We start from the raw sequence: 26273 nt of genomic DNA on the forward strand, positions 1-26273 counted from the left end.
CTAAACCCCGGTGTGTGGCAGAGAGACAAAACAACTGCACAAAACAAGGGAAAAGCTATTCCAAAGAATAATGGAGGTTGGTGGGGACCTCCAGAGCTCATGTAGAACACTTACAAGGCAGACCTTAATCAGGTTGCATAAGGCCCATCCAGCTGACTTCTGAACATCTACAAATACAATGATCCCTCAACCTTTCTGGGCACCTGTTCAACTATCAGCTTTCATAGTAAAAAGCTGATAATAATTTTTTACAACACTGGAATTTCACAACACTGGAATTTACCATGTTCTGATTTGTGTTCTTTGCCTACCACCACATGTACTTCCAACACACATCTCTCTCTCTCTCTCTCCTGTCTGTATCCTCTGGTTACCTCAGTATAAACAGCAGTGAAATCTTTGCAAAAAGGTGTCTCTTTTCCAGGTTGAACACACCCAGTTTCTTCAGTCCCTCTGTACACATTCTGTGCTCCAGACCTGACCATCTCAGTGACCTCTCATTGGACTTTCTCCCATATGTCAATAAAAGGCAGACCAGGTGATGTCTTAACAAAAGTCAAATAAGGGAAGGATGGACCAATACCCTGGGCCTCATGGCTACACTATTACAAATCATGGCCCGGATGCAGTCTATCCCCTGCTGCAAGGGCACACTGTTGATGCATGCTTAACTTCTCCATCATGATCTCCATTGGTTTTCCTGCAAAGCCAATCAAGCTAAATTCCAGTGGCAGACTTATTCAGTATTATTCAATTTCAAAAGAAAGAGATTCCCCATAAAATAGAGCATGGCTACACAAAGTACTTAGAGAAGACATCTAGAATTTGCCAACTCAGAAGAGTCTTTAACAGACAATAAACAGAGAACTTTAAGAGCCTTTAATGGCCATTTCAGCCTCCAATTCTTCATGAGCTGCCATTTAATGCAAAGTATTGCTCTGAATAATATCATTATTTATACATAATACAGAAATCAGCACTGTTTTTACATAGTTTATTTTTTAATGATTGCATTATGGTACTTCATAAAAACACATACAGACACAAAGAAATTTGCCATTCTAGTAAGATAGCAATTAGGCCACCAAGATGCAGCATTGAAAGGATTATATTCTTAACAATATGCCAAAAAGAATTTATGAAATGAAGAAATGCAAAGATAGCTTTTATCAAAATAAAGATACCACCATCTAATAAACTATCCTTTTGAGAATGGCAAGTCAGTATAGTAATATCCATAAACTAAAAATGTATTTCCATACAGACACCAAAAAAACCCAGTATTACTAAAGAGACAATTGTACAGAATTTAAGATACACAGGTTTCAATGCTCAAAACCAAGAATCTTTGTCAGGCTCAAAAAGAAACCTCTGATGACAATAAAAGCACACATGTCAAAATTCCTTCTACCTACAACCATGACAGTAATGTGCTGCTTTGCATCTTAAAAGATTAGAAGACAGGAATGGACTTCAGTATATGTCCTCTGGGTGAGAAGGGGTCATGGCCAATTATGTAGGTGAATGCACTTTGCCTCTGGGAAGGAAAATATTGTGCTTGTGAAGCACACTGAATGAGGCCACAGCTGCTTGTCAAGTTGTTCTCTGTTTAAGGGAAGCTGCTGTGGACAGAATACACTACTAGAAAATTAGGATAAGTAAAAACATTTAGTGTACTTAAGTTACTGGCCATGAAATACCTGTCATCCCCACAGTAAATCGAGCAAATGTGAGATGTGCCATTTCCAGGTACTAGAAATAGCATGCAAACAACCAAATAAGTCAAAACTTGGAATAGAGGGTTATTTCAGAGTTATAGCTGTATGGGGTAATTTTTGTTTGGTGTGGGCTTCTGGGCTTCTTTTTTTCATTCTTGTTGTTTGGGGTTTTTTTGCCTGAGGATGGGGCCAAGGCACACATAAGTTTAAGATGCACTGTATAACAGAAAGTTTACTTTTTGGTCCTAAAAAGCTTGAGGGACTCTACAGCTCACAAAGAAAATATTATTTCTGAAGCTTTTACCAAAAAGTCAAAACCTGTTTTTCAGCTGAGATGATGTTAACATTTTAGCTAATCAGAAAATTTGAACAGACAAAAGTGATAAGGCAGCACAGAAAATGTATGGTATTTTTTAAGACATATTAAAATGTATTAAGTATAAGAAGTTTATAAAAATTCTACAATCTAAAATGAATCAGTTGTAGTGTCCAAGAAACAGAAAGCTATTTCTAAATGTTTCCTTCATGTCTAAGTTCTGTACTAACTTCACTAAGTAAATATTCAGAAGAATCAGATGCACAAGAGGGTGAGTCTTGCCTTAGAGTATTTAGCCATTATAAAAATTCAACAAATCATTATTCTCTCTAAACTGAAACATATTAGTTGTTAATACACTTACTGGTTAAAATAATTATTGGCAAAAATGCAGAAGCATTATATTTAAAATTGTTTCCCCCCTCCATCTTTTTTTTTTTCTGTTACTTTCTTCAAGCAATTAAAACAATAAAAGAACAGTATGATATCTTTATTATGGACATGTATGCAAATGATCTTTTGGTTAAGAAAGTATCATATACTTTCTTTGGTTAAGAAAGTATCATCCTTCTTGTATAAACCCGAAAGTATGTGCATGTCAGCATAGCTGCAAAGTGTTTCAAGTTTGCCATGGAAACAACATTCTTATTTCAAAATATTACAACTGCTTACTGAAGACTATTGGCATGAAAGCTCCCAATCCGAGCTCATTGACAGCTTCTGGAGTAGACAGATGAGGCATGGAAGATATTTTAAATTAGTTCATTTATCTTGCTCAGACATGGGAAGAGATGGAGAATTGTTAATGTTTATAGAAAAAAAGCAGAGAGAGAAAGAGAGAGAGAGAGAGAAGAAGGGGTGAAGAGGGGAAGGGGGGAAAGGCAGGGGTAAAGCTGAGTGAAAAGGTGGAGGAAAGGAAGGAAGACAATGCAGAAGGAGGATAAAAGTAGGGTAATAGAAGAAGGGGGATAAAATGATGGGAAAGAGGAGAAAGGTGGAAAGGGAGGAAATGGGAAAAGAACGCACCTTTTTATATAAATTATTACCAGTTAAGCTAAATTTCACACATAATGCATTTTTTTGTTCATTAGAAAATATACACCCCAACACTAGCCAAACTAGCAGATGTTTTTAACTGATTTTGATTTTATCTCCACAGTTTTCCGAGAATCAACACTGGGTTTTATTACTGCATCAAACACATCCAGATTTAAATTATTTTTCTCCTAAGTACTCAGATTATAGATATTTTTCAAACATGCTTCAGAAACTCCACCATACACATCCAAGTTACAGAATACAATAGATTAAATATATATTTATTTAATACAGTGTCTTATTGCCATAGATGCTATTGGAGCCCAAGACATTATAAGGGAAATGGCTTAAAGGACATTCTAATGTTCCAGTGCCTCCTAAGAATATGACTCTGACAAATTCAGACAAAGATGGGCTTCCTCCTGCTGCTTTGAACATGGATCACTCTATGGTTACACCTAGAAATGCAGCCTAATACTGTATAAAACCCCTAGGAAACTCAAAAATACCTGGTATGTACATGTCAAACTTCAGTGAGAAGCTCACAGGGAATCTCGTGACAAATAATGAAATGCATGGAAATATATGTACGAACACAGACTTCTTTTATATCAGAATAATGAAAAAACATTACAAAGGTCTGCAATTACTGACTTTCTGCAGTATCAGCTCTAATTCCTTATATAAATAGGCTTTGACTACTATTTATTTGAATGTATCAAATAATTCAAATGTATTTCTCATTCTAAAAGTAAATAAAAAAGTGAAACAATGCAGTTCTAAGAGAACCTGAACAAAAATAAATGTGTGTCTTCGGTATTTCCAACAGGGATATCCCCTATGGATAACATTTCATTACATTTTGTACTGCTATTTCCTGTACACAATTCAAATTTTGCTTCATACAGAAACATGTATGTCTAATGTTTATATTTGTAATTTATTCAGTATGTCTTGTCCTTTAACTAGCTTTTCAGATGCAGTGATTAGGTTTGAAGGAAGTTAGACTTTTCCTCATATCTTTATCTTCAATGTTTTTCATTCTACAATTTCCTGCTCTGAGAAATACTTTGTATCCTTGATGGACATGGAATTGATTTGTTTAGTGTGAGTATTTAGCAATGACTGTTATTAAAGGGCAAGCTGATCTCTCTTCCACTATGACACCCAGTCCAATAAAACTGCATTGCAGAAAGATAATTTTTATAAGTTGATTACCTGTTCAGTGTGTTTACTGACTCATCTACTTGGTCTAAGTGGACCCATTTAGTATGCAAACTATTTTGTTCAATTTTAAAATATCTGTTTTCTCATTTTTGCTATCTGGCTGTACACTTTTCTCTCCCAAAAAGCATAATCCATTTACCACAGCAAAGAGTACTTCATTAAATTAATAAGTACTAGCCTGGTCCACTGGCCCAGTTATCCAATCTGGAGAGCTTCTTTCCTTCTGCATTTGTATCACAAACATTTTCATTAATGCAGGACTCATTCATGGGGAAACAAACTCCTAAGTACAGACCTAATTTTAAAGGTAATTTTAAAAAATTCCCTACCAAAGGCTATCAGCAACAATATGTAGAAAAGTGTGAAAGTACAATATTTCAAAAATCACAGAATAGGAAGAACATGTAGCATATAGCCTGACTTTTGACACCCATTTTCTAAACTTCTTTTTGACTAGTTAAGACTTCTGGAAGATACTCTTTCTCTCCATAGAGTGCAACCAACTCCTTAGTTAATGGACCACTAAAAGATGCCTCACTGTGTCTTACTGGCATAATACATTACAGAAGTCAGGTGAAGGAAGGAATTACACCTCTCAATCTGAAGACATGTCATATAAAAAGCAATAGCTGATATTTCCAGAAAGAAATACAACAACAATTTGCAAACATAGCCCTGACAAGTAATTGGTGAACTTCTGAAAAGTTGTCTATCATAGAAAATATTTTTTATCACTTGTCCAAAATTCAGCTAAAACCTTTAATAAACTAGAATCTGACGAACAACAAACACGAATTTTAATATGCCATTCATTTGTCTAAGCAACTTGATAAATTTTTAGAGCAGACATGTATAATATTTCAAAGCACAACTTACTTGTTTCAGCTCCTAAATAACCCCAGATTGACCCAGTATACTATGTTTCATCCCTAAACACATTTTAAATGTTTATTCAGGAATGGATACAGCACAGAGAAGCTTTCACCTCATACACTGTCAATTTGCTAAATACAACGTAGTGACTCAAGACTAGAGAAAAAAGACAGGGGTATTTGGATGCCTGAAGTATCACAGTACAGAACAGTTAATACAGTGATATGGAGGTACTCGTGATATTCAAACTTTATGTGTAACTGTGAATCATTGATAAACTTATTTCCACAAGTTTGTGAAACACTACGGCTATGTCGTGGTTTGACACTGGCTAGAAGTTAGGCACCCACAAAAAATCATTCCCTCATTATCTTCTGCTATAGTTGAGCAGAGGAGGGGGAAAGAAAAATTAAAAGGATAACAGGTTGAGATAAGCATTAGGAGAAAAAAACATTAAGGGCAAAACAGGCTCAAAACTTAGAAGGTATAAAGAAAAAAAAAATATTAACAGAATTAAAAGAGGATAATAAGAATTAAAATAAATATTTAGAACATCTTTCCCCTTGCCCCCCTCAGCACTTTTTCCCTTCCCATTTACAGTGCAGGGAGACAAAAATCAGGGTTTTTAGTCAGTTTGTCACTTCTGAAAATCTTCCTTCAGTTCACTTAGGGAAAGGAGCCTCTTTTGCTATGCCATGGGATCCTTCCCACGGGAGACAGTTCTCTGTGAATTTCTCCAACATGGTCCTAATGTTCACGAGTAGCAGTCCCACCCAATCTGCTGTAATGTGAGTCCCTCCCATGGGCAAAGCAGTCTTCCCACAACTGTTTCTGTGGGTAATTAGTTCATCGGGTGTAATCTTTTAAGGATGAGCTGTTCTAGTTTGGAAGCAAGGATCCTCCTTCTCTATCTGTGGAAGCAAGGGTCTTCTCTCTCTGTTCAAGTTTCCCACTAAATTGATCTTTTCAGCATCCACATGTTCCAGCATGACCACCCTTTCTAACAGGATACGAGCAGATGTCTACATCCCCCCACGCACTTCAAGAATTATAGGGAAATAGTTTGTTGCATTATAGTCCTCACCACGGCTTGCAGAAGAATCTCAGTTCCTATGCCTGGAGCACCTCCTACTCCCCCTCCCTCCTTTTCACAGACCTTAGTGTCGCTATGTTGTTCTCCCGTGTGTTTTCACCTTTTCCTTTTTTCTGACTCGGGAGAGAAATGTTGTCCCTAAGTTCAATTGTTCTCAAGTTCTATCAACTGAGAAGTTTTTATAGAGTTTTGCAGTGCTGGAAGGTCGATCCTGTCTGAGCCCCGCACTGAGGAATTGCTCACCATGCTTCTCTCTGTTGGCTACATGGTTCCCCACCGGCACCGAGCAGTGCCAGCCACCGTAGCAGTGAATCCATTCAGAGCCTCTTTTCAAGCAGGCCACCAAAACCAAAAGATGCTGCTGCCACTTCTGCCCTTCTGTTCACAGCACAGCTGGCTATAAGCAGCTAACAGGCAAAGTTCACTGCAAACCATACTGAGATGGCAGGGCCACTTCCGGCCCCAGTGGCACTCTTGGTGCAGTGATGGCCCCCGGCGACCATGCTGGGACAGCCCCCAGCGGCTGTACGAGAATGGCCCCTTGGCAGCTGCCTCCCCACCCTTCAAAAGAAAGAGAGTTGCATGCATTTTTTCTTTTCTTAAATATGTCATCACAGAGGCGTTACAAACATCTCTTAATTGGCTTAGGAGCATGCCTATTTTCAGAGCCAGCCCATAACTGATTTTGCCAGGCAGGGAGGAAGCTTCTAGCAGCTTGCCACAGAAAAATCACTTCCATGGCTGGTTTCTTCCCTCCTCATCAAAAAATCAAGCCATGCAAAACCAACACAGACTAATAAAGCCCTGTGATTCTGGTGGGGGGAGCACACACAGTATAAACCTTCATATAGCATGTGCCTGGCTCAACACCCTCAGAACAGTGCCTGAGAGGACACTTAGGACTCACTTCTGAGACAGCTCACTGTAGCCTGAGATCATACAGGAGGCAATACTGAGCATCTGGATTCCACAGAAAAGACAAAGAGATCTCTGGAAGGAAAACTGATTTCTTTGAAGTCCTGTATATCAGTTAAGTCTGTAGATGATAAAACTGGTATTTGCCCACCCCATGCTAATGGGGTTGACATAAATCTTTGTAACAATAATTCACCTTTCATTTTTAATTTCATCTAAAAATAGCAGCTTCAGCATTGAGGAGGTCACATTTGGTAATCATGCATTTAAAAAGGTGGGTTTAAACTTTTTACAGAACTAATTCTAGAAGAACAAAGGAAAGCTGAGAAAGGAAAAGGATATAGAATCTTTGTTACATTTAGGATTTGAAGTCCATGTTTTATTGCTTTCACAGCTTCATTCTGAAATACTGTGGGGTTTTCTATTTCTGTCATTTTACCTCATTACTTTACTCATATTTTTAATTTATGATTAACAGCCAGTTTAAACTTCAAGGAAGTTTATCCAGAGAAACATAGTAGAAGTTAGCAGATCACACTAAGTTCTCAGAGACATTCATCACTAAGTCAGAAAAAGGCAAAGAACATAACCAATTAAATGAAAAGTAAAGCTGCTTTCTCCTAATGTGAAATTAAAAAAAAATTGTATTTCTCATCATTCATTCTTTAAAATAGCAATCCTATACTTCTTTATGTTAATGTTCAATAAAAGTGCTAACTCTTGTAAATTTCCTCTACATCCCTTTACCCTGGAGATACTGGATATAAAGAATTGTGTGATCTAGAGCTGAAAAACAATGACAGTTAAGTGGAGATGAGTTTAATTATCAGCAAATAGGGCAAACATCTGTTTTGAACAAAATAATTGAAATTTTGGTTTTTGTTCTAGAAAGTGCATTCTGGGATCCTGGTGATAAGTTACACAAAACCAGTTGAAGCTTCTTGGAAATCCACTTCCACTACCATGGCTAGCATGTCATTTCCATTGTGTATGTATAACAATCTTGTATCTACTCTTTATTTACAAATTAACAGTTTGAGTAGCTTCTTTGTCTTCAGTTGGGTTTTTCACAATTGACCTTCTAACACCCCTGAGCCCCTCGAAAGATGGTAGAATAAGTAATAGGATGTATGAAAATATAATGTATTGAAGCTCTATATTCAGTGACTACCAAGACTACTAAAGTGATGGTAAATATCTAACCAAGTTCTCTCACTTAAATTGATATACAATACAGTAACCAAAAGCAAGCAATAAAATTCTGCCTAGTACAATAAGCAGTCAATAATTAGAAAATATTGGTGGTGGGGAGAGGTATGTGTGTTCTATGTTTATGCAAAGTTCAGTACTATTTAATAAAGTCTGTTCTCAGTGTTTAAGTAATTTCTTTGTATGGTCAAGATTGTTCATAATTCTAATAGTCTTTCCATGACCTTTCAGAGGAGCACAAAGACAGAGACTCAAAAAGGGTAATAATGTACTTATTGTGGTTCCCATTAGTGAAAACATGACAGTATGTAATTTTTTATTGCTCTCACAAGAGCCATTTAAATTTAGAAACATTAAATGTAGAAACATTGAGTTTAGAATAAATATGATTCATCTTGCATTAGCTGGGCATTATTTCTGCTCCTTCTGCTTGCTGGAGACAAATGATACAGCTTGTCCACGATTAGGTACATTTTCTCCATATTAATTTTTGCAGATTTTTCAATTCGGCAAACGTGAGAAAAAACTAACATGTAGCAAATACATCCAGTACAACTGCATGTAACTTTTACAGAAGAAATTAAGACACAGTAATTTCTCACTGAAAAAACAAACAAATAAATCTCAGAAGTAATGAGCACTATAGAATTTAAATACTTTGGGGAGTTTTATTCTCTTATTTTTCCAAGCTGTACAGGGAAGGAAATGCATAAAATTACATACCGCTCATTATGAAATTATGTTATGAAGTTATGAAGTTATGAAGTAATGAAGTTATCACTCATTATGAAATTACAATTAAAACTCTTCATACGTAGTTTAGCACTCACAGACATTTATTGAAATGGAATCAGACTGCTCACTTGCTAAGAGAGAAGAATTTGTTCAAGAAAAGACATGTTTTAGTAAAAACTTTTGGAAGATACAGCAGGCAGAAGAGAGGTCCCTAAGTGCAGCTTAGGTTCTTAGGTGCTAACTGATTAAACCCCAGGCAAAGAAAGCAGTACATGTACCCCACCTGGATATTACAACAAACAACACAGCAGCTGCTGCCTTTTAGCAATGCAAGAAGTGATAGAGCAGGCATGTGAACTGTGACTCTTGAAACATGGCATCATGAGTCTGCACTGCCTCATGACTTTTCCAATGTGAGTTTTTCACTAAATAAACCCAAGACATCTGAAACCTGACACAGGACAGCTGAGTTTGGCGTGACAGAAAGATCTTAATCAGGGCAGACTGCTGACCACAACAGAGATTATTTTAATGACAAGATTTCATGAGGTCTCTTCTGCTCATACTGACACTGCATTAGCACTTATTATTAATGTGTAAGGCAAAATAATCAGGCCTTCATGTAACAAGCACATACAACCTGGGGCACTTGATTTTGCCACAGTGTGTGCTTTAAACCACATAGTAGGATAAATTATCTAAAAAAAATCCATACAGAAAACTTGTTTGAAGTGTGGAGTTTCAAACAAGAGCAACCATAATTACTATTTTCAAGCACTTGTCAATATGCAGAAACATCATAACTGATGATTAATATGATAAGTATTGTAAAGAATAACTAATCTGTGCTTAAAGCTAGAAAAAAAGTGAAAGATACTGAAAGATAAGATCAAAACTAGCAGATAAAAATGGATACCTATGACATATGCAATACAGACCCCAGATATCTTCAGGAAGAACTCTACGCCAAAAATTCCATTTTCATGTCCCTCCAGAGCCATGCATTGAAACAAAAAGAATCTCAAAGTTTTAAAGAGTAACTCTAGAGAATGTAGAGTCACATACTCATATTGTCTAAAGTTTGCTAATTAGAGAATCCAAAAATGCACACTCACCTACTTTCTACAATCTGAAAATGCACACTCACCTACTTTCTACCTATGTGTTTTAATCTGCAATATTTCCATATTCTCTGCAAATCTAATGCAAGACCCCAGGTGTCCATCTTTAATGTAGTGAGCTCATGCATCTGCTCAAATGCATAATGCTGTTTTCTGCCACAGTGAATTTCCAGCAAAACAGCTATTCATGAAAACAGAATGCTTTGAAAAGATATTGAAATAAAAGGAACATGCTACTTTTGCTTTGGCAGAGCTGAGAATATTTAAAGTGTCTAGTGTGTTTTGATGTCTCTTTTAATATGCTGCCTTCATTAATGAATAAAAAAATCCGTAATTTTTTCCTATACTTTCCATTTTTTCCCCAGAAAAATATGTTCAAACTTTAACTCATGAAATGTCTCTGTAAATCTCCCCTGAAAATCAAAAAGGAGTATTAAAAAGTTACTACATTTGATAAATCAGTCAGTTTTTCTAGATATGAATTTTGTACATTTTCTATTCCACAGAGAGTAACTGATGGATTTCACTGATTGACAGACATAGGTTACTCAAATAGAATGCAATAAGATATAAATGTATTAATATAAACTTATTTTACAAGGATGATACAGCTGTTTCCAGGGAGAAAATGCACATAACAACTCACCCTAAATCCTGTATTTCCAATTATTTAGTACATAGGCCTAAACAGAGGATGTTACAAGTTGTCTTATAGTCCATGTTTATGCAGGTCCTTATAAAACAATGGAGTAAGAGAGGCATCATGCATCCAATTTTGCTGCAAATTTTAAGTAGCTGCAGAACACTTGGACACTGAGTTTGGAAGTATACATTTTTTTCTCAGGTTTAGACGCAATTGCTGACAATTCAAGGCTCCTTTTAGTTATAGCAGTTTAAACATAATTTTTCATAATAATCAGAATTATTTCTAGAATATAAAAAAAATCCAAAAATTAGTTTTTTAACTTCTCAACAATTTTAAAAAGCAGGTCACAGATACCTCTGTAAAAAATTTCAAATATTTATTAACAGCCAAGAAAATAGGTGAGGCCTGCACTATTTTATCTTTTGACAACATTCTTCTGTTTTCTCTAGCATGTTGTATAGTGCTTTAAAAAACTAAAATGGCTGTTTCAGATTGAACCATTCCATTCTCTTTTTCTGCACATCCAAGAACACAAAAAATTTCATGACACCCAAGAAAATGCATATAATTGTCACAAAAGATGTTAATTACTTTGTGAAATCTTTCCACTTATTGAAAGAAACAAAGCTTATGTTGTGTTTTACAACAACTACACAAATACGTGGTAAGTGCTCTTACTGTTAGTTGGGCAGTAGCTACCTGGGACATACCTTACAGGGACATGCATATTTCTAGTCTTTTTCTAGAATAATTGCTTTCTCTTTAGTGTGTTCAGAAGCACATCCTGACTACTAATTATGGAGTAAGAATTTATACTTTTCCTTAGCCTGGAAATCAAGACAATTCCTCCATACTCCTTTAAGGAATATATTGTCAGGGTTTAACCCTAGCTGGCAACTAAGCACCAAGCAGCCACTTCCTCACTCCTCTCCACTCCCTGGGGGGACTGGGAGAAGAACCAGAAAAAAAGCCAAAACACATGCAGTTCAGATAAGAATATTTAATAATTGAAACAAAGTAAAATATAGTGATACTAATAATACTAATGGTAATAATAACAACAATAGCAATAATGGTTATGAAAAGGAGAGATAGTGAAATACAAAACCCAAGAAAAGCAAGTTATGAACAAGACAGTTTCTTACCAACCACTAACTGATACTAAACCTGTCCCCACATAGTAATCAGCCCCCGTTCCAGGTAACTCTCCCAGTTTATATATAGTGGATATGACATTCTGTGGTATTAATAGCCCTTTGACCAGCTTAGGTCACCAGTCCTAGCCATGCTCCCTCACAGCTTCTTGTGGACTTCCTCAACTGCTATGGGACATAAAAAGTCCTATCAACATTACGTTCATACTAAATCCAAAACACAGCACTGCATCAACTACTTAAAATGAACTCTGCTCCAGCTGAAATCAGGACAGATATAAAACAATGAAAGAACACAGATTTATTTGCAACTAACACTACATGCAATTATTTTCAGCTAAAGCAATTAACACCTAAAGAAAGTATGAGCAGTAATCTAGAAAACCCTCAGTTCTGCTTTGCAAAGACAAATGTTTTAGAAATCAGAGGAAAGCAAGTCCACCCACATACCTAATAGTTCCAAAATCATACCGGTACAAACAAAGAAATGTATCATTCAAGGAGCAATTCAAGAAGCAGTGATTGAAAGAGGAAGGCTCTTATCTTTTCACGACTTATCAGTGTATCAGTAAGGAGAAAGTATTAAATTACTCCAACCCACTGATTTGCTGCAGCATGTAGCTTGGTCAGGCAAAACCAGGGAAGGTACCTGGCTAAGGTAGGGAATCAGCATCTCAGTTCTATAACTGAGTCAGTTTCTAAATTGCATTTGAGGGTTGTACACACTTCACCTCTGCTACCAATAGTATATCTCCTCCCTCCAGCAAGCACGTACACAGCAAACCAAGGTAACACCTAAGGTAACACCTTAGGTCCTGAGGAACAAAGGACTAAGAAACCTCTCCATGGCTGGGGCAGAGTTACAGGGGAAATAATTGTAAAGCTGTTCAGTTTAGTTATTGCTGAGATCTTATTTCCCACCCTATGACAAGCTATTACATCACAACTCCCTTTCTGCTTTCACACTGATTCCCCTCCTTCTCTTTTTCTTCCCTCCAAAATATGAAAGATAGACCAAGTGTAAGTTACATCTTGTGAGAAGCATTAAGTATTAGACACAACATAAGATGATACTTACCCAAGAGATCTCTGGTATAATGCAAATTACTCCCCTATTTGAATGTACTGCAGCTTGAGAAAGCAAGGTTATTCAAACTGGCTCTTAATTGATATAAAGTGCTAATGATTTGTAACATGAATTTCAGGAAAGCAGACTTTTGTACCACTGTGCCCCCCATAACTTAAATTTATTTTTCATGTTTGGATGGTGAGATAGCAGCAGCCTTGTTTCTAAGAATTGGTGCAATAGGCTAAAAATTTTTTTCTGCTTTATCATTATAAAATATATGAAATATGTTTAGAATATATAAAACACAATTCTTAAGTAAACCAAATTTTCTCATAATCCTACCTTTAAAAACACTATTTTAATTCTATTCTAAAATCATGGTATTGTAGCACCTCATAAGACATGAAATCCATGTGCCTTAAGAGATCTCAGATTTACTAAATAGGATCACTTTTATTACTAGTGATAACTAGTGGTTTTGGCTTCATGCCTAAGTTCCTAATTAGCACACCGTAATAGAACTAGAAAAAAGCAATATTTTCAATAACACTGTTATAAAGAACAAATGCAAAATGTATCCATTAATATTTATAATCTCTTTTTAAAGGACTGGATGTATTTGATGGCTTGACAAAACAATCTACCTTTTCATTTTCTTATCACAAATACCAAATTCAAAAGCTTCTTAAAATAAAGGAAGAATTTCTTTATGGATAGTTTGGAAAAAAAGGCTCAGCAGCAACTGTAAGGAATAGCAGCACAATAAAAATTGAGTAAGCATGTGAATGGAATATAAACCATATGTAAAGGGGTTCATGATCTCTGAAGTGCTAAATGCTACAGTTTCATAGATCAGGGCTGCTACAGGTTTTAGATAGTAAATTTTTATTATCTGCACAAAGAATCAGGGAATGAGCAACTCTGAAAAAAACCCCCAAAATAAACAACCTGAAGACAGAAAAGGTGCCATGGATAAACTACAGATTATAGCAATATTATGCTATTAAAAATCATGAAAAAAACAAATTGAAATGGAGTAACTGAAATTCAATATTGAAAGCATTCATCTTTAAAAAGCTATAAAAACATGGACAGGCAACATTCAGATGTTACAATTATGCTATATACTCAGGAATTGACTAAGAACTTGTATACTCCATAATCCAGCTATGAGTGTCAGCATTACAGGACACAAGTTGTGGTAACTTGGTTCTGCAAGACTTACATCTCTGTGGCATGAGGTTTTCTGCTGCCCTTGTGTCATTTTGGCTGAAGTACTTATTTGTGCTATAATACCAACAGTATCAGAAATTTATAGACATTTAAATGAGTAACTTTTCCATTATGCCTTCCCCCCAGGACATTAAAATGAAGCCTTTCTTAGAGAACATCTAAACTTTATTCTTCAATATATGGAATTTTTAATGATAGTGCTCATCCAAGCTTTTACACTTTACAGAGGAAATATGATTGTGGCAAAGAACTTTTAGCATCTTTTTCACATTAAAACAGCTTTTTAGTATTTTGAGCTTCCAGGGTGGCATGTCTGGTATGCTCATCATAAAGATGCCTGAAAACTAAGAAATGGATCTTTCTCAAGGTCAAAATTTGAAAAGCTGATGTGAATCAAATTGTTAGTAAAAAATACTCCTACAAAATAACTTCTAAATAAAAACTGTGGTAATGTTCACATAACAGTGTTACAATATATACTTTGTATAGCATTTTGAATGTAAATGCTCTGTGATAATTGGCAATGTTTTCAGTAACACCAGTATTGATATATGCTCTGTGTTTTACTCATGGTATATTTTCTCTTTCTTACTTGAAACTATTTTTCCTCCCACTTTTCCTTTTATTTTTGGGGTTACTTTTCAAATATAAACAATTAACAATTATATAAAAGTGATAAGACTGTACAAATAATACAATTCCATGGACTACACTGTAGTAATTGAGTGTGAAACACAGTTCTGTGACCATTACTAAAATGCTAGTGCATTGCAGAAAATGCAGTTTGCTTCAAGCTGAATGCTTTATTTGGAAAATAGAATGATCAGCAAATCCTATTTTTCTTACTAAGTCAAAAATATGTAATAGAATCAGAGAATATTCTGAGCTGGAAGGGACCCTTCAGGATCATTCAGTCCAGCTCCTGGCCCTCTGCAGGATACTCCAAGAATAACTCCATGTGCATATTTTCCAAACACTTTTTTATCTCTGTCAGGCTGGTGCTATGACCTCTTTGCTGGGGAGCTGTTCCAGTGCCCAGCCACCCACTGGATGAAGAACCTTTTCCTAATATCCAACCTAAACCTCCCCAGCTTGATGCCATTCCCTTGGATCCCTTGGATCACTAGATATATTTAAAAAAAAAAAAAAAATGTTCTCCAAATCCATCATCTGAGTTTCAAGTAAGTCATAATTCAGCAGCCTCAGATTTACAGGAGCCAATCAAGCTTTTTTCTTGATCTTTTAATTGACATGGTTATTCTCTTGGGGAATTATGAAGTCTGAAGTACAAAAATTGTAACAAAAATTATAATAGATTTCCCTCATAATTCAGTAAGATAGGTTGCACAAGATTCTTGAAGCTTAAAAAGTCTTCTGCATAATCTCTGCAGACTGCACATTCAATTCCATGGCAAAAACAAGAACATATAGGGACATTCAAATTCAGGATTTTACACAACAGAAGAAAAAAAAATCAAATATTTTAGCATTAGTATGCAAATCAATAAAAAAATAGAAAATGGGTTTAGTTTCACGCTGTAACAATTCTTGTAGACATCTCATTCTATTTCCTGGCTGGTTGTGCAGGACTGCCAGGTTTTCATGTGTATTCTAGCTGTATCTGGTATTGATTTACATCATTATGGATAATTTTGTCTTCTAGACAAAAGGCATGCAATTCTTATGAATTATTCTCTTAATTCCCAGCAAATGCAACACAGCTATTATTCAACCAAATTATACTTATTGTCATGGAGGTTTTGAAGATATCTTAGAGCTGCACAGACAGTTCAAATACATAGAACTGCATACCTGTCCAGTGACAGCCTTCACCATAATTGTCCTTTACATATCTAAAGAGATATTATGTCAGCGTAATAATGTGAATGTGACTGCTGCTTGACATCACAGTTTACTTCACTGCAGATATCAATTTCGAAGTATGACATATTTTGGATTGCTTAAGCACTAAGACAGAAATTTTGAATAGACCCTGTCCTCAATGGGTCAATGATTACAGCGAAGCAGCAGCAGTTAACAGAAACAGAGATGAAGAGCAGTCTATTCAGAGCTGAACAGATATCTACCTTCTATGAGATTCTCCTGCAGACCAACAGATCTCTGTTTTCTTCATTGATTTTTTTACTAAATGTTTTTACATTTAAATATTAGACATAGAAGGATCTCCCTTTTTTACCAGTGAATTTTAGGGATTGTAAGAATTTTATGAAGCTGGGAAAACTTTACTGTGCAAAGCACAAGTTGCTGAAAACAGCAATCTCAATATATTAGAATAATAATGATAAGTTATAGATAGATAGATAGATAGATAGATAGATAGATAGATAGATATGAATCACTGATTAAAATATATTAGGAGATTATCTTTAGCTTTCTATTCAGTCTGAGGATACAATAGCATAATTATACCAGCTTTCAAAAGAGTGAGAGCTATATAGAAAGAAAGAAAAAAAGAAATTTCATTTATTGGTATGTTTTGATAATTTTATTATCATTGTTAAATCAAATACCCAGTATTGAATTAAACAAAATGTAGTCCATATGTGTCACCTATGGTACAATTTTCAGTCTTTTTTTCCTTTTTAAGCCATTGGCTTGAAATAGTCCATTTATAATATAAACCTAACTAACTTCTCTCTTAGAGTACTAATATATGCTCATTTTTAATTTCACTCTGCATGTACAGATGATACCTCTTATAATGTGACTCTTGCTCTAAAGAAGCGATGCCCCCTATATCCTTCAGTCCCAAATATGCCTGAATATAGGTTCTCAGAGTACAAAAATTTCCACCGATTCTTCAAAAAGCTAGAGAAATTAGTATTTTTAAAAATTTTATATTCACTTTTAGTAAGGATGAGGTACTCCAGAAAATACTTCACAAAAAATAGATATAGAAAAAGTTTTCACTCTTTTGCTCCAACGTATCTTATAGACTAACACTGCAGCTTTTGAGATGAGATACATTTCTTCCTCTTGAAGGTGGTCTTGATAGGAGGTGCAGGCCTTTCTGACCTTGGAAACACCACTGGTATAGATGGACCATCATCCACACCATCATCTGAGTTTCCACACCCAAGGACTAAGACATCTGGAAAGGCAAGGAGGAGGTTTGACTGCCACCTCGACCATAAGCTCACCTCCATCAACTCTTTTAAGTTACTGCCTTCTGCCAGGTAGTTGAAGGATATAGGATCCCCTCGATAATTGTAGTTTTTTCTGGTGGCTTTCCCTGTTTCTGTCTCAGAAATACTCTCTAATGCTCCTTAACCTTTTACTTCTTCACAAAACTCTGACACCAGACTGCACAGGTAAGTGCTCTGTCACACCTCACACCATGGTTCTCACTATTGCCAGCTGCTTACTGAGCAAAGGTCCTGCAATGCTCTGGGGAAAATACTGAAAACTGAAGTTCAGCAAAAGGAGGGCATGTGCTTGCTACAGTTCACCAAGGACAACCTTAGGAGCCACAGCATCGAAGTAGCTTGGTGTACCACTCCAAGAGAGACATACAACAAAGGATAACATGACATGGAAGAGAAGACATACTCTGTTGAAAACAATGCAGCTTTTGAGAATTAAGACGAATGACCCAAAATGGTGACTGAAAGCTGAACTTTGTTTCATTAACTCTACATAAACTTTCTGCTACAGGCTATCTTGAGAAGGAGAAAAAAGCAAATGAGGACATATTACAGGCACCTGAAGCAGCCTCCAAGTCACAGGCCCTGGATCTTTTGGGGGACTTTACTCCCCTGACATCTGCTGCAGAACCAGCACACTGAAACACAAAGCCCAGAAGGTTCCTGGAAAGCATGGATGATGGATGACAATTTCCTGACAGAGGTAGTGGAGGATCCCCCAGGCAATGGCGTGCTGTTCAACTGATACTAACAAACAGGGAAGGCCTTGCTGGAGATGTGACCATGAGAGTATGGAATTCAGTTCCAGATGAGGAGAAAGCAGGGCAGCAAGTAACCACAACCACAGACTTCAGGAAAGCTAACTTTAACTTCTTCAGGAATCTTCTTGGAAGGAACATACCCTGCAGAGTAAAGGAGTTGAAGAGAGTTGGTTGATATTCAAGGATCACTTCCTCCAGGCTCGAGAACAATGCTTCCAAATGTGCAAGAAGGGAAAAAAGACCTGATGGATAAATAAAGAACTTCTTTCATTATTCAGCAGTAAGCAGGAAATACACAGGAACTGGTAGCAGGGTCAGGTCATTTGGAATTAATTTAGAGAGGTTGTCAGAGTAAGTAGAAATGAGACACAAAAAACAAAGGTCCATGTGAAATTAAATCTGGACAAGGATGTTAAGGACAACAAAAGTGGATTCTTCAAATACATCAATTACAAAATGAAAACAAAGGATAAAGTGGGCCCATTGCCAAATGCTGGGCCTGTTGTTAAATGAACTGTCTGGAGCAATCCTCTGCAATGTGCTCTAGAGTGATCCTGCTTGAGACTGGGTCCCTTCCAACCTTACCCACTCTGTGTTTCTGTGTTTCGGTAACTCCAAAACACATTCTACTTTTCACACCCTCACATATGCTAATGCCTAAAATCAATCAAACTCCACCTAAACATGAAATTACAACTGTAATTTTACCTTCCCTCCTCCCTCAGAAAAACCCATTTTGAGTGTAGTGTAAATGGAGATGGACAACAGGAGATTCCACCTTCGTATTCTGGGATGATCAACAGGCTATAGCTATCTCCTCCCGCATAAGGATGCCTATTGGGTAAGACTCGAATAATCAGCTCTACCAAGTGCTTCTTCAGGAAATTCAGAAAGCAAGCTTGTGTCTATCATCATACTTTTAGCAATATATATTCATTTCAAAATGTACTGTATTTGTTGTTGGCTCTATTATTCATATTCTAGGTATCCATGTGTCCTTCTATAGACAGTGTATATACCACCGTCAAACCAGTAAGAGCCTGCATTTCTGCTGCTCAGTAAACAAAACTATTTTGCACCTGGCCATGAGAGTTACTTAACATGACCACACTTCTAGGTACTTCCACGAGAGTTCATTGGTCACAATCAGGCATCCAGTGTATCACACTGTTTGTAAATCCATAATCATGGTAGTTTGTTGAACCCAACCAGATTTACAGTGTCACTTGGCTCTCTATTTCTGCTGCTTAGTGTTTAAGTGGCCATCACTTAGAATCTAAGCCTAGCAGCTCCCAATCTCTCTGACCTCAGAGAACAGCTATAATGCAAGGTAATTTATTTTCTGCCAAATTTAACACAACGGAAGAATTTGCTTTTCTCTTAATGCAACACATGCTCTGCACCCTGAGATCTGAACAGCTGCATGTTTTCTTGGGAACTTACTCTGGATAGCCACATCTGTTTTGGTTAGTGCAGAAGACACAGCTTCTGCCAGGAGCTAGGAGGATGATGATCACCAACTCACTGTTTGAACGGGTAAGATGTCAACACCATTACTGTGCATCCCTCTGCAGTAACTGCTGCACCATTCCCTGGTAACTCACACTCTCCAGGCTGTTTTGTAGATGTGTAGAGGTGGCCACAATTCCTCTGGCAATGCCCAGACCTTGTAAGCATCTCTCCTGAGAGCCACCAGATCTGCGTGGGTCCCTCTATGCTCTGGTACTCCCCTATCTCAGAAAACCCTGCTGTGTACCACGATCTGCTGCTCCACTGAGGACCTGGTCAACTCTGGAGAAGCTTGCCTTAGCAACTGGGTTATCTAACGCTGTACTAAGACTTTTTAACAAAACCCACAAACTATCACTTTGGTTATATAGAGTCTTTCCCTTTCAAGTTTACTGCTTAAGATTTGCCATTTAGCAGGTATTTCGAAAAGTTTGAAGCTTTCTGTTTAGATAAGAAACAAACTAAGTATAGAAGTCAGATAATTCACGAAAAGCTCTAAGTGGTGCATTCCCAACCTTCCCTAAGTTATAAGCTGTAACCCATTGTGGAGAATTATATATTCACCTTCCTAATTATTTTAGAATAAAGATCTACCAAGGAATTGCAGTATAGAAAATTCAGTGATTTATAATCTTGCCACAAAATAAATAAATCCTACTGTTTACACCTATAATACAGCACCAGCATCTGTAATAAAAGCAGAAAAGATTGTATACTGCTACTCTGATTTTAAAAATATTAACTTATTTTTATATTCACACTGGTGGTTAGTCTAGAAAAGGCTTTGATTAGCATATTTATTCTTCAAACCCTCATTCTTAAAATTTCACTGTATTAAACTGTTCTGATCACCACTGTGAATTTCTTCTTTACAGTTAAATATGTAGATCCATAAAACTTTGCTCTATGTAGCAACATCACTTCTTTTTTCTTTTGAAGGATGTCAAGATTATGCAGTGAAGTAATCTGACCTTCCAATCAAATCCTAAGGAAGCAGGAAAATTTTAGATCTGTAAGAGAAACTATAACTAAGAAATCGAAATAATATCAAGAAGTTCCTATGAAACAGAAATCAGTGACATAGAAACTCAAGAAAAAAATAAATTGTCAGCTGTGACACCTACTGGCAACTGTAATTTTGATAATTTCTAAATGAAAGACATGATCTTCTAATCACAAAAAATGAAAGAAACCAAAATTAAGCTAAATGTTCCAATCTTTTTAATAGCCTGAAAAAGAAGTGAAGTTTTAATTTAAACTAAACATTTCCCTTTCCTTTAAAAATAATTGCATATTTCCCTAAAGTACTATGTTTTCTCATAACATAAAACCCTCTATACAGCTCTAAAGAAAATCCCAGGCTCTTAAGAAAAGTTTCCATTTTCAGTAAAAACATTAATCAAAAAAATATCAGGTGAGATGTTGGTAAGCTCTAAACATGTCTAACAGTACATTATGGTCATTCCTTACTCCTTAAACACATTCCTAAAGAATAACTGCACAACCTTAAGCTTTTTCAACCACAAGTACTTCCTTGACCAAGGGTCAGCACTGTCAGCTAAGCTAAGATCCATAAGTCTGTGCATAGTGAAAATTTTCACAATAAACCTATTAGCACAGAAGACAGTTTTTTATATGACCAGCTTAATCACCCATGAGTTTGAGTCACCTACTATCTTAACCACTTTCCACTCTCAAGGAACAACATGTACTACCAAAACTTGTTGCCCAGATTGAGATGATGAAAACAAGGCAGGAAGGGGAAGCAAAAGGATTACTACAACAACATATTCAGAATTTTCACCCCTCAGAGGAAAGATAAAGTAGTATGTGGGTATCCTTTACATCATTTCAGAACTACTTGAGAGGCTCTGCGATTGATGGAGATCTACATCAAAGATCTACACGCAAACAAAAGGCAATACAAAAAGCCAAGTATTAATACAAAATCATTTTGCTTATGTGAAAAGAAAGGGTCTTTGCAATATCTTTGAGCCATCTGGAATATAATGGTTACTATATTTACACCCAAATATTTACCAGCCCATGAAATCTTCAAAGCAATAGGTATGTAATACACCATAGAGGGTTACCATTATGCAATAGCACAGTGACAAAATGCAGAGCAAAAGTAGTGGGTGGTTTCTTTAATGTTTTTTTCAGTTGACAGTCATCAACATATAGGCATCCATATGATGCATAATAAAATCTTTAGGATCCAAAAACTGTGTTTTCTATACCTAGATTAAGATAAATGGGTGATCACATGCATTAAATAAAGTGTTATTGAGAGATAAAAAACAAAGCAGGATTTTATGGTGTGATCAGTACACAGTGCTCTGTAAGTCTTGATTTTGAACAGCTAGACAAATAAGCAAGCCAAGAAGATCACCTTGAGATGATGAAATCCCCATTTTACCAAATCTACTACTATTCTCATAGTGACAGTGGAAAATCCAATTTAGTGCATATACGAAGATGATATTCATTAACGCATATTTAGTTCTATTAAAAAAACTACGTAATACATGAAAATGTTATGATGATAATTTAAAACAAAAAAAATATTTCTAGTACAGCTATTTTATGCTCAGATTCCCCTGCATTGAAGAAGACAAAAATTTAGAAACTAAACCATTCAAAAATTATGGATCTGGCCACCCCAAATGAACTATAAGGTCTCTACTCATTCCTCTCAATATATTTATGTTATGCATCTTCTTCCTTTAGCTTAGATGCAATGTTCATTTGCACTTCGAAGTTTTCTCTTTTCTCTCAAACAATAGTCACTAAGGTAAAAAATATTTAGCCATTGGCTGCTTTCCTTACAAAGTGCTCTACAGTTCAAGGTTCTGTATTCAGTGATAGGTCAATCCCTGCCTTCTGATCTAAAACAAGAAGAAAATCAGTTTGCAACATCAACTCTCCTTTCATACAGATCAGTTATACTGATAGTCTACCAAGTCTCATCCATAATCCCATCCCACTGACTGCTCACTAACCATTTCATCATGCTCAGGTTGGAAAGGATTTTAATCTTAATTTTCCTCTTTTTAAGTAATCTGATAGCAAGAGATAAAAATCTGGTATATGTCTATCTTGCTTACCTGCTCTTGTAATCTTTATGCTGTCATTTTGTTCCACTTATTTTGAAAATCATGATAAAAAAGGGCTGAGTCACACATATCTGGAAACACTGGAACAAATGTTTGTAATTTACAAAAAGCTGTCTAGGACAGAACAAAGTTCTGAATTATACAAATATTTGGTCAGCAAGTACTCCTCTGACACCTGTTTGTATGCTAATCACAATTACTCAGCTGTATAAACAAGGAAATCACCCAAACAGACCGAAAGACAGCACTCAAAAAGCAAAACTGTAGTTTCCTGTATTAAGAAAGATATCACTTCATTAAAGACATTGAGAAGCTAGAGCAAGTCCAGAACAAAGATGGTGAAGTATCTGAAAAGTAAGTCTTATGTGGCTGAGAGAGTGGCTGAGAGAGCTGAGATTAGAGAAAAGGAGGCTCAGGGGAGATCTTATCTCTCTCTACAACTCCCTGAAAGAAGGTCATAGTCAAGTGAGGGTCAGCCTTTTCTCCCATGTAACTAGCAACAGCACAAGATGACACATCCTCTAGGTGCTCCAGGGGAGGTTCAGGTTGAACAAGATAAAATTCTTTCACAATAATGGTTGAATGGTTGTTAAACACTGGAATGTACAACCCAGGGAACTGGTGGAGTTACAATCCCTGGAGTGTTTAAGGAAAGACTGGTTGTGGCACTCAGTGCCATGATCTGGTTGACAAGGTGGTGTTGGGTCAAGGGTTGGACTCGATTATCTCAGAGGTCTTTTTTAACCTAAATAATTCTGTGATTCTAGAAGGAATGGCAGATGCATTCAGCAAACCTTCATATCCTACATTTTCCACTTACCTAACAAATCAATATCCAGGAGAGAGCTGCAAATTCTCAATTTCTATTTAAAAGCTATCCGATTTCTACTTGCTATAATGAGATAATTTTTACCATGACTAGTTAAAGAACTAGATGGGATTACTGCAAACAGAAAACTCCTAAGGGAAAAAGAGACATGACAGTTATCTCAAAGGCAACTTTCATAGTGACCACAGTATTTTTCACATAGATGGGGTATCTTGAAACTATGATGAACTGGAAAGTGCCCAGGCATTATAAGCAGTTCTGAATATGCTGAGTCTGCACTGCAAACTGTGTTACAGCAGCAAAATTACCCAGCCAGCAGGTATCAGTTGTAAAAAGCAAACACCTCTCACAAGGACAGAAATACTCTTCCACGATGGTCAATAAGCAAAAGGCTCACAACCAAAAGGATACCTGCAATATAAGTCAAGCCTTCTTAGACAGTGATCTGGAATGTCTCCAAAATCGTATAAGTGCTGCCCCTACTGCAAGACTGCAATTCCTCTACCATCAAGGAATTTACTTTTAATACTGTAGAAGGAAACCAAAAAGCTATAGACCAGATGGCTAGTTACTATCATACAGTATCAAGTAACATGAATTTTTCTGCTGCATGTTCTGATCACTTTCTCCAGCCATCACTTCTATGGAGAATATGTTGCCTTAAAAACGACAGATAACATAGCTTCCTATTAAGGGGATGACAAACATGAGACACCAGGCTAAAGACTAAGGTTCCTACATATTATCTCTTCCTCAGGATAAGAAGGTCTTTAAAAAAAAGTTTGTATTTGCAATGGCTTCTTTATTTACAGTCAAGCTGATGCAAACTTGCTCAAGAACATGTCTCCTACAATTGCTCTTATGTAAAAAAGCAGAGGAATATATAATTTTTCAAATATTATTCAAATAGGATATTTTCTGCAGTTCCACTTGTGTTCATATGTCATTGTATCTGCCAAGTTTCATAAAATTAAATTTTCTGAACTATGAAGTTAACATATTCATTACACATTTTATGAGCTCCGTGACAATATATGTATGATTTGGTATTAAACCTTCTGACACAGTGCCTTCCTTCTCTGCTGAAAAAGCAGTCAGTAACATTGACTCTCCACCAAGAGAATTTTCTGTCATAGCTTCATTCTGTAAAATATAGGCTACTGGACAAATTGGAAGATGATGTAGACTGCAGTTCCATCCTTATGATGTTGACATTGCTTTAAGATATATGTTTGTCAGACTTGGACAGTATAGTCTCTCAGCTTGCCAAGTGCCCTGCCGTGATAAGGTGCAAGGAATAAGTAAGCTGCTTAAGTTCAGAGCTGACAAGACAGATGTAATGCTTGCTGGTAATGAAAACAACAGACAGCATTCCTGAACACCACACAGTTAAACACATTGGATGTGCCTAGCAAATGATCTCACATCACTACATGTACAGGGAAAATAAGCCACTTCTCCAGAAACAAAATGGTGTAGTCTGTCATTTGGTGCATTTAAGAGATTCGACTCTAATGCAAGCTGTGGCAGCTGTCTAAGAGACCATACTTTCTCCTGGTAACAGGGGGTTCCCAAACAAAACAGTAGCATGAAATAAATTAAATGTTTAAAAAGCTGCACAGTAAAAAAAAGGCAGGACAAATCACTAGTCTCTAAAAGACTGTGCCATTTTTCCATCAATAAAACTTTATCTAAAACTGATAACTTATCCTTTCTCTTGGAAATTGCATATATAGAAAGCTCACAGAGAGCTACTTCAGTTAATGGAAAAAAAAGTAACCCCAGGCAGCAGCTCAGCTATCACTTTTTTCTCTTTAAAATGAACATTAACTTGAGTTACTTTAAATCCCCAGAATTTGCTGTGCAAATCAACTTACTACTTTCTTCAGCAGCTCCTCACAAATATTACTTCAAATAGCAATCAGCTTCCTAAAGGAAAACCAGTATCTGTTCATGAAGACAAGTTCTCAAGCTTGTAACCTGAACTGGACCTTTTTCCCTTCGGGGAACAGGTCTCACAGTAATGTTCCAAGGATCACCACACAAATGCCTTGTGGCAGAGAACTTTAAGTGAAGGAAACAACAGGAAAAAATAGTTTAAAGTATGAAAAATCCGAATTTAACTGCTGAAAGCTGAAAATTCTCACTGAACTGAGTTTAAACTATTTCCAATTATGTCCAAGTAATTAATTTATCAATTACTCATCATTTTATACTTAAAACACATCAGATCTATGAAACGGCATTCAGCATAAGTAACAAGCAGAAGGAGCTAGAAGTGACCGTGCAAATGGAAAACTGTGATCTAATCACAAACGCTGAAACTTGGTGGGACAAATCACATGGCTGGAGCATTCCAATTGACAGCTACAAACTGTTCAGAAGGGACAGGTAAGGAAAGGGGGGGGGGGGCAGGCAATTTGCCCACTCCATGGACTTGATTGCACAAACCCATCTTTGAAAAACAGTGATGAACAGGTCAAGAGCTTGTGGTTAAAAATCAGAAGCCAAGCCAATAAACAGAATCTCATGGTTTGTGTTTATTAC

The 26273-nt window shown here is 36.5% G+C and overlaps 1 protein-coding gene across 6 annotated transcripts in view; it reads right to left on the minus strand.

Annotated features, from left to right (window-relative positions):
• Window positions 1-26273, minus strand: part of KDM4C (lysine demethylase 4C) — a 247789-nt gene that overhangs the window by 41057 nt on the left and 180459 nt on the right. The window contains exon 18 of one of the 6 annotated variants that reach the window (XM_053932685.1): window positions 18284-18514. The exons of the other annotated variants lie outside the window; for them this stretch is intronic. Within the exon in view, the coding sequence (XP_053788660.1) occupies window positions 18458-18514 (57 nt within the window). The 3' untranslated portion in view covers window positions 18284-18457. Of the gene's footprint in view, window positions 1-18283; window positions 18515-26273 lie in introns of those variants that run through there. 6 annotated transcript variants of the gene reach the window in all.

This window comes from Vidua chalybeata, chromosome Z (assembly GCF_026979565.1).
Source record: "Vidua chalybeata isolate OUT-0048 chromosome Z, bVidCha1 merged haplotype, whole genome shotgun sequence".
In the NCBI taxonomy this organism is placed as follows: Eukaryota; Metazoa; Chordata; class Aves; order Passeriformes; family Viduidae; genus Vidua; species Vidua chalybeata.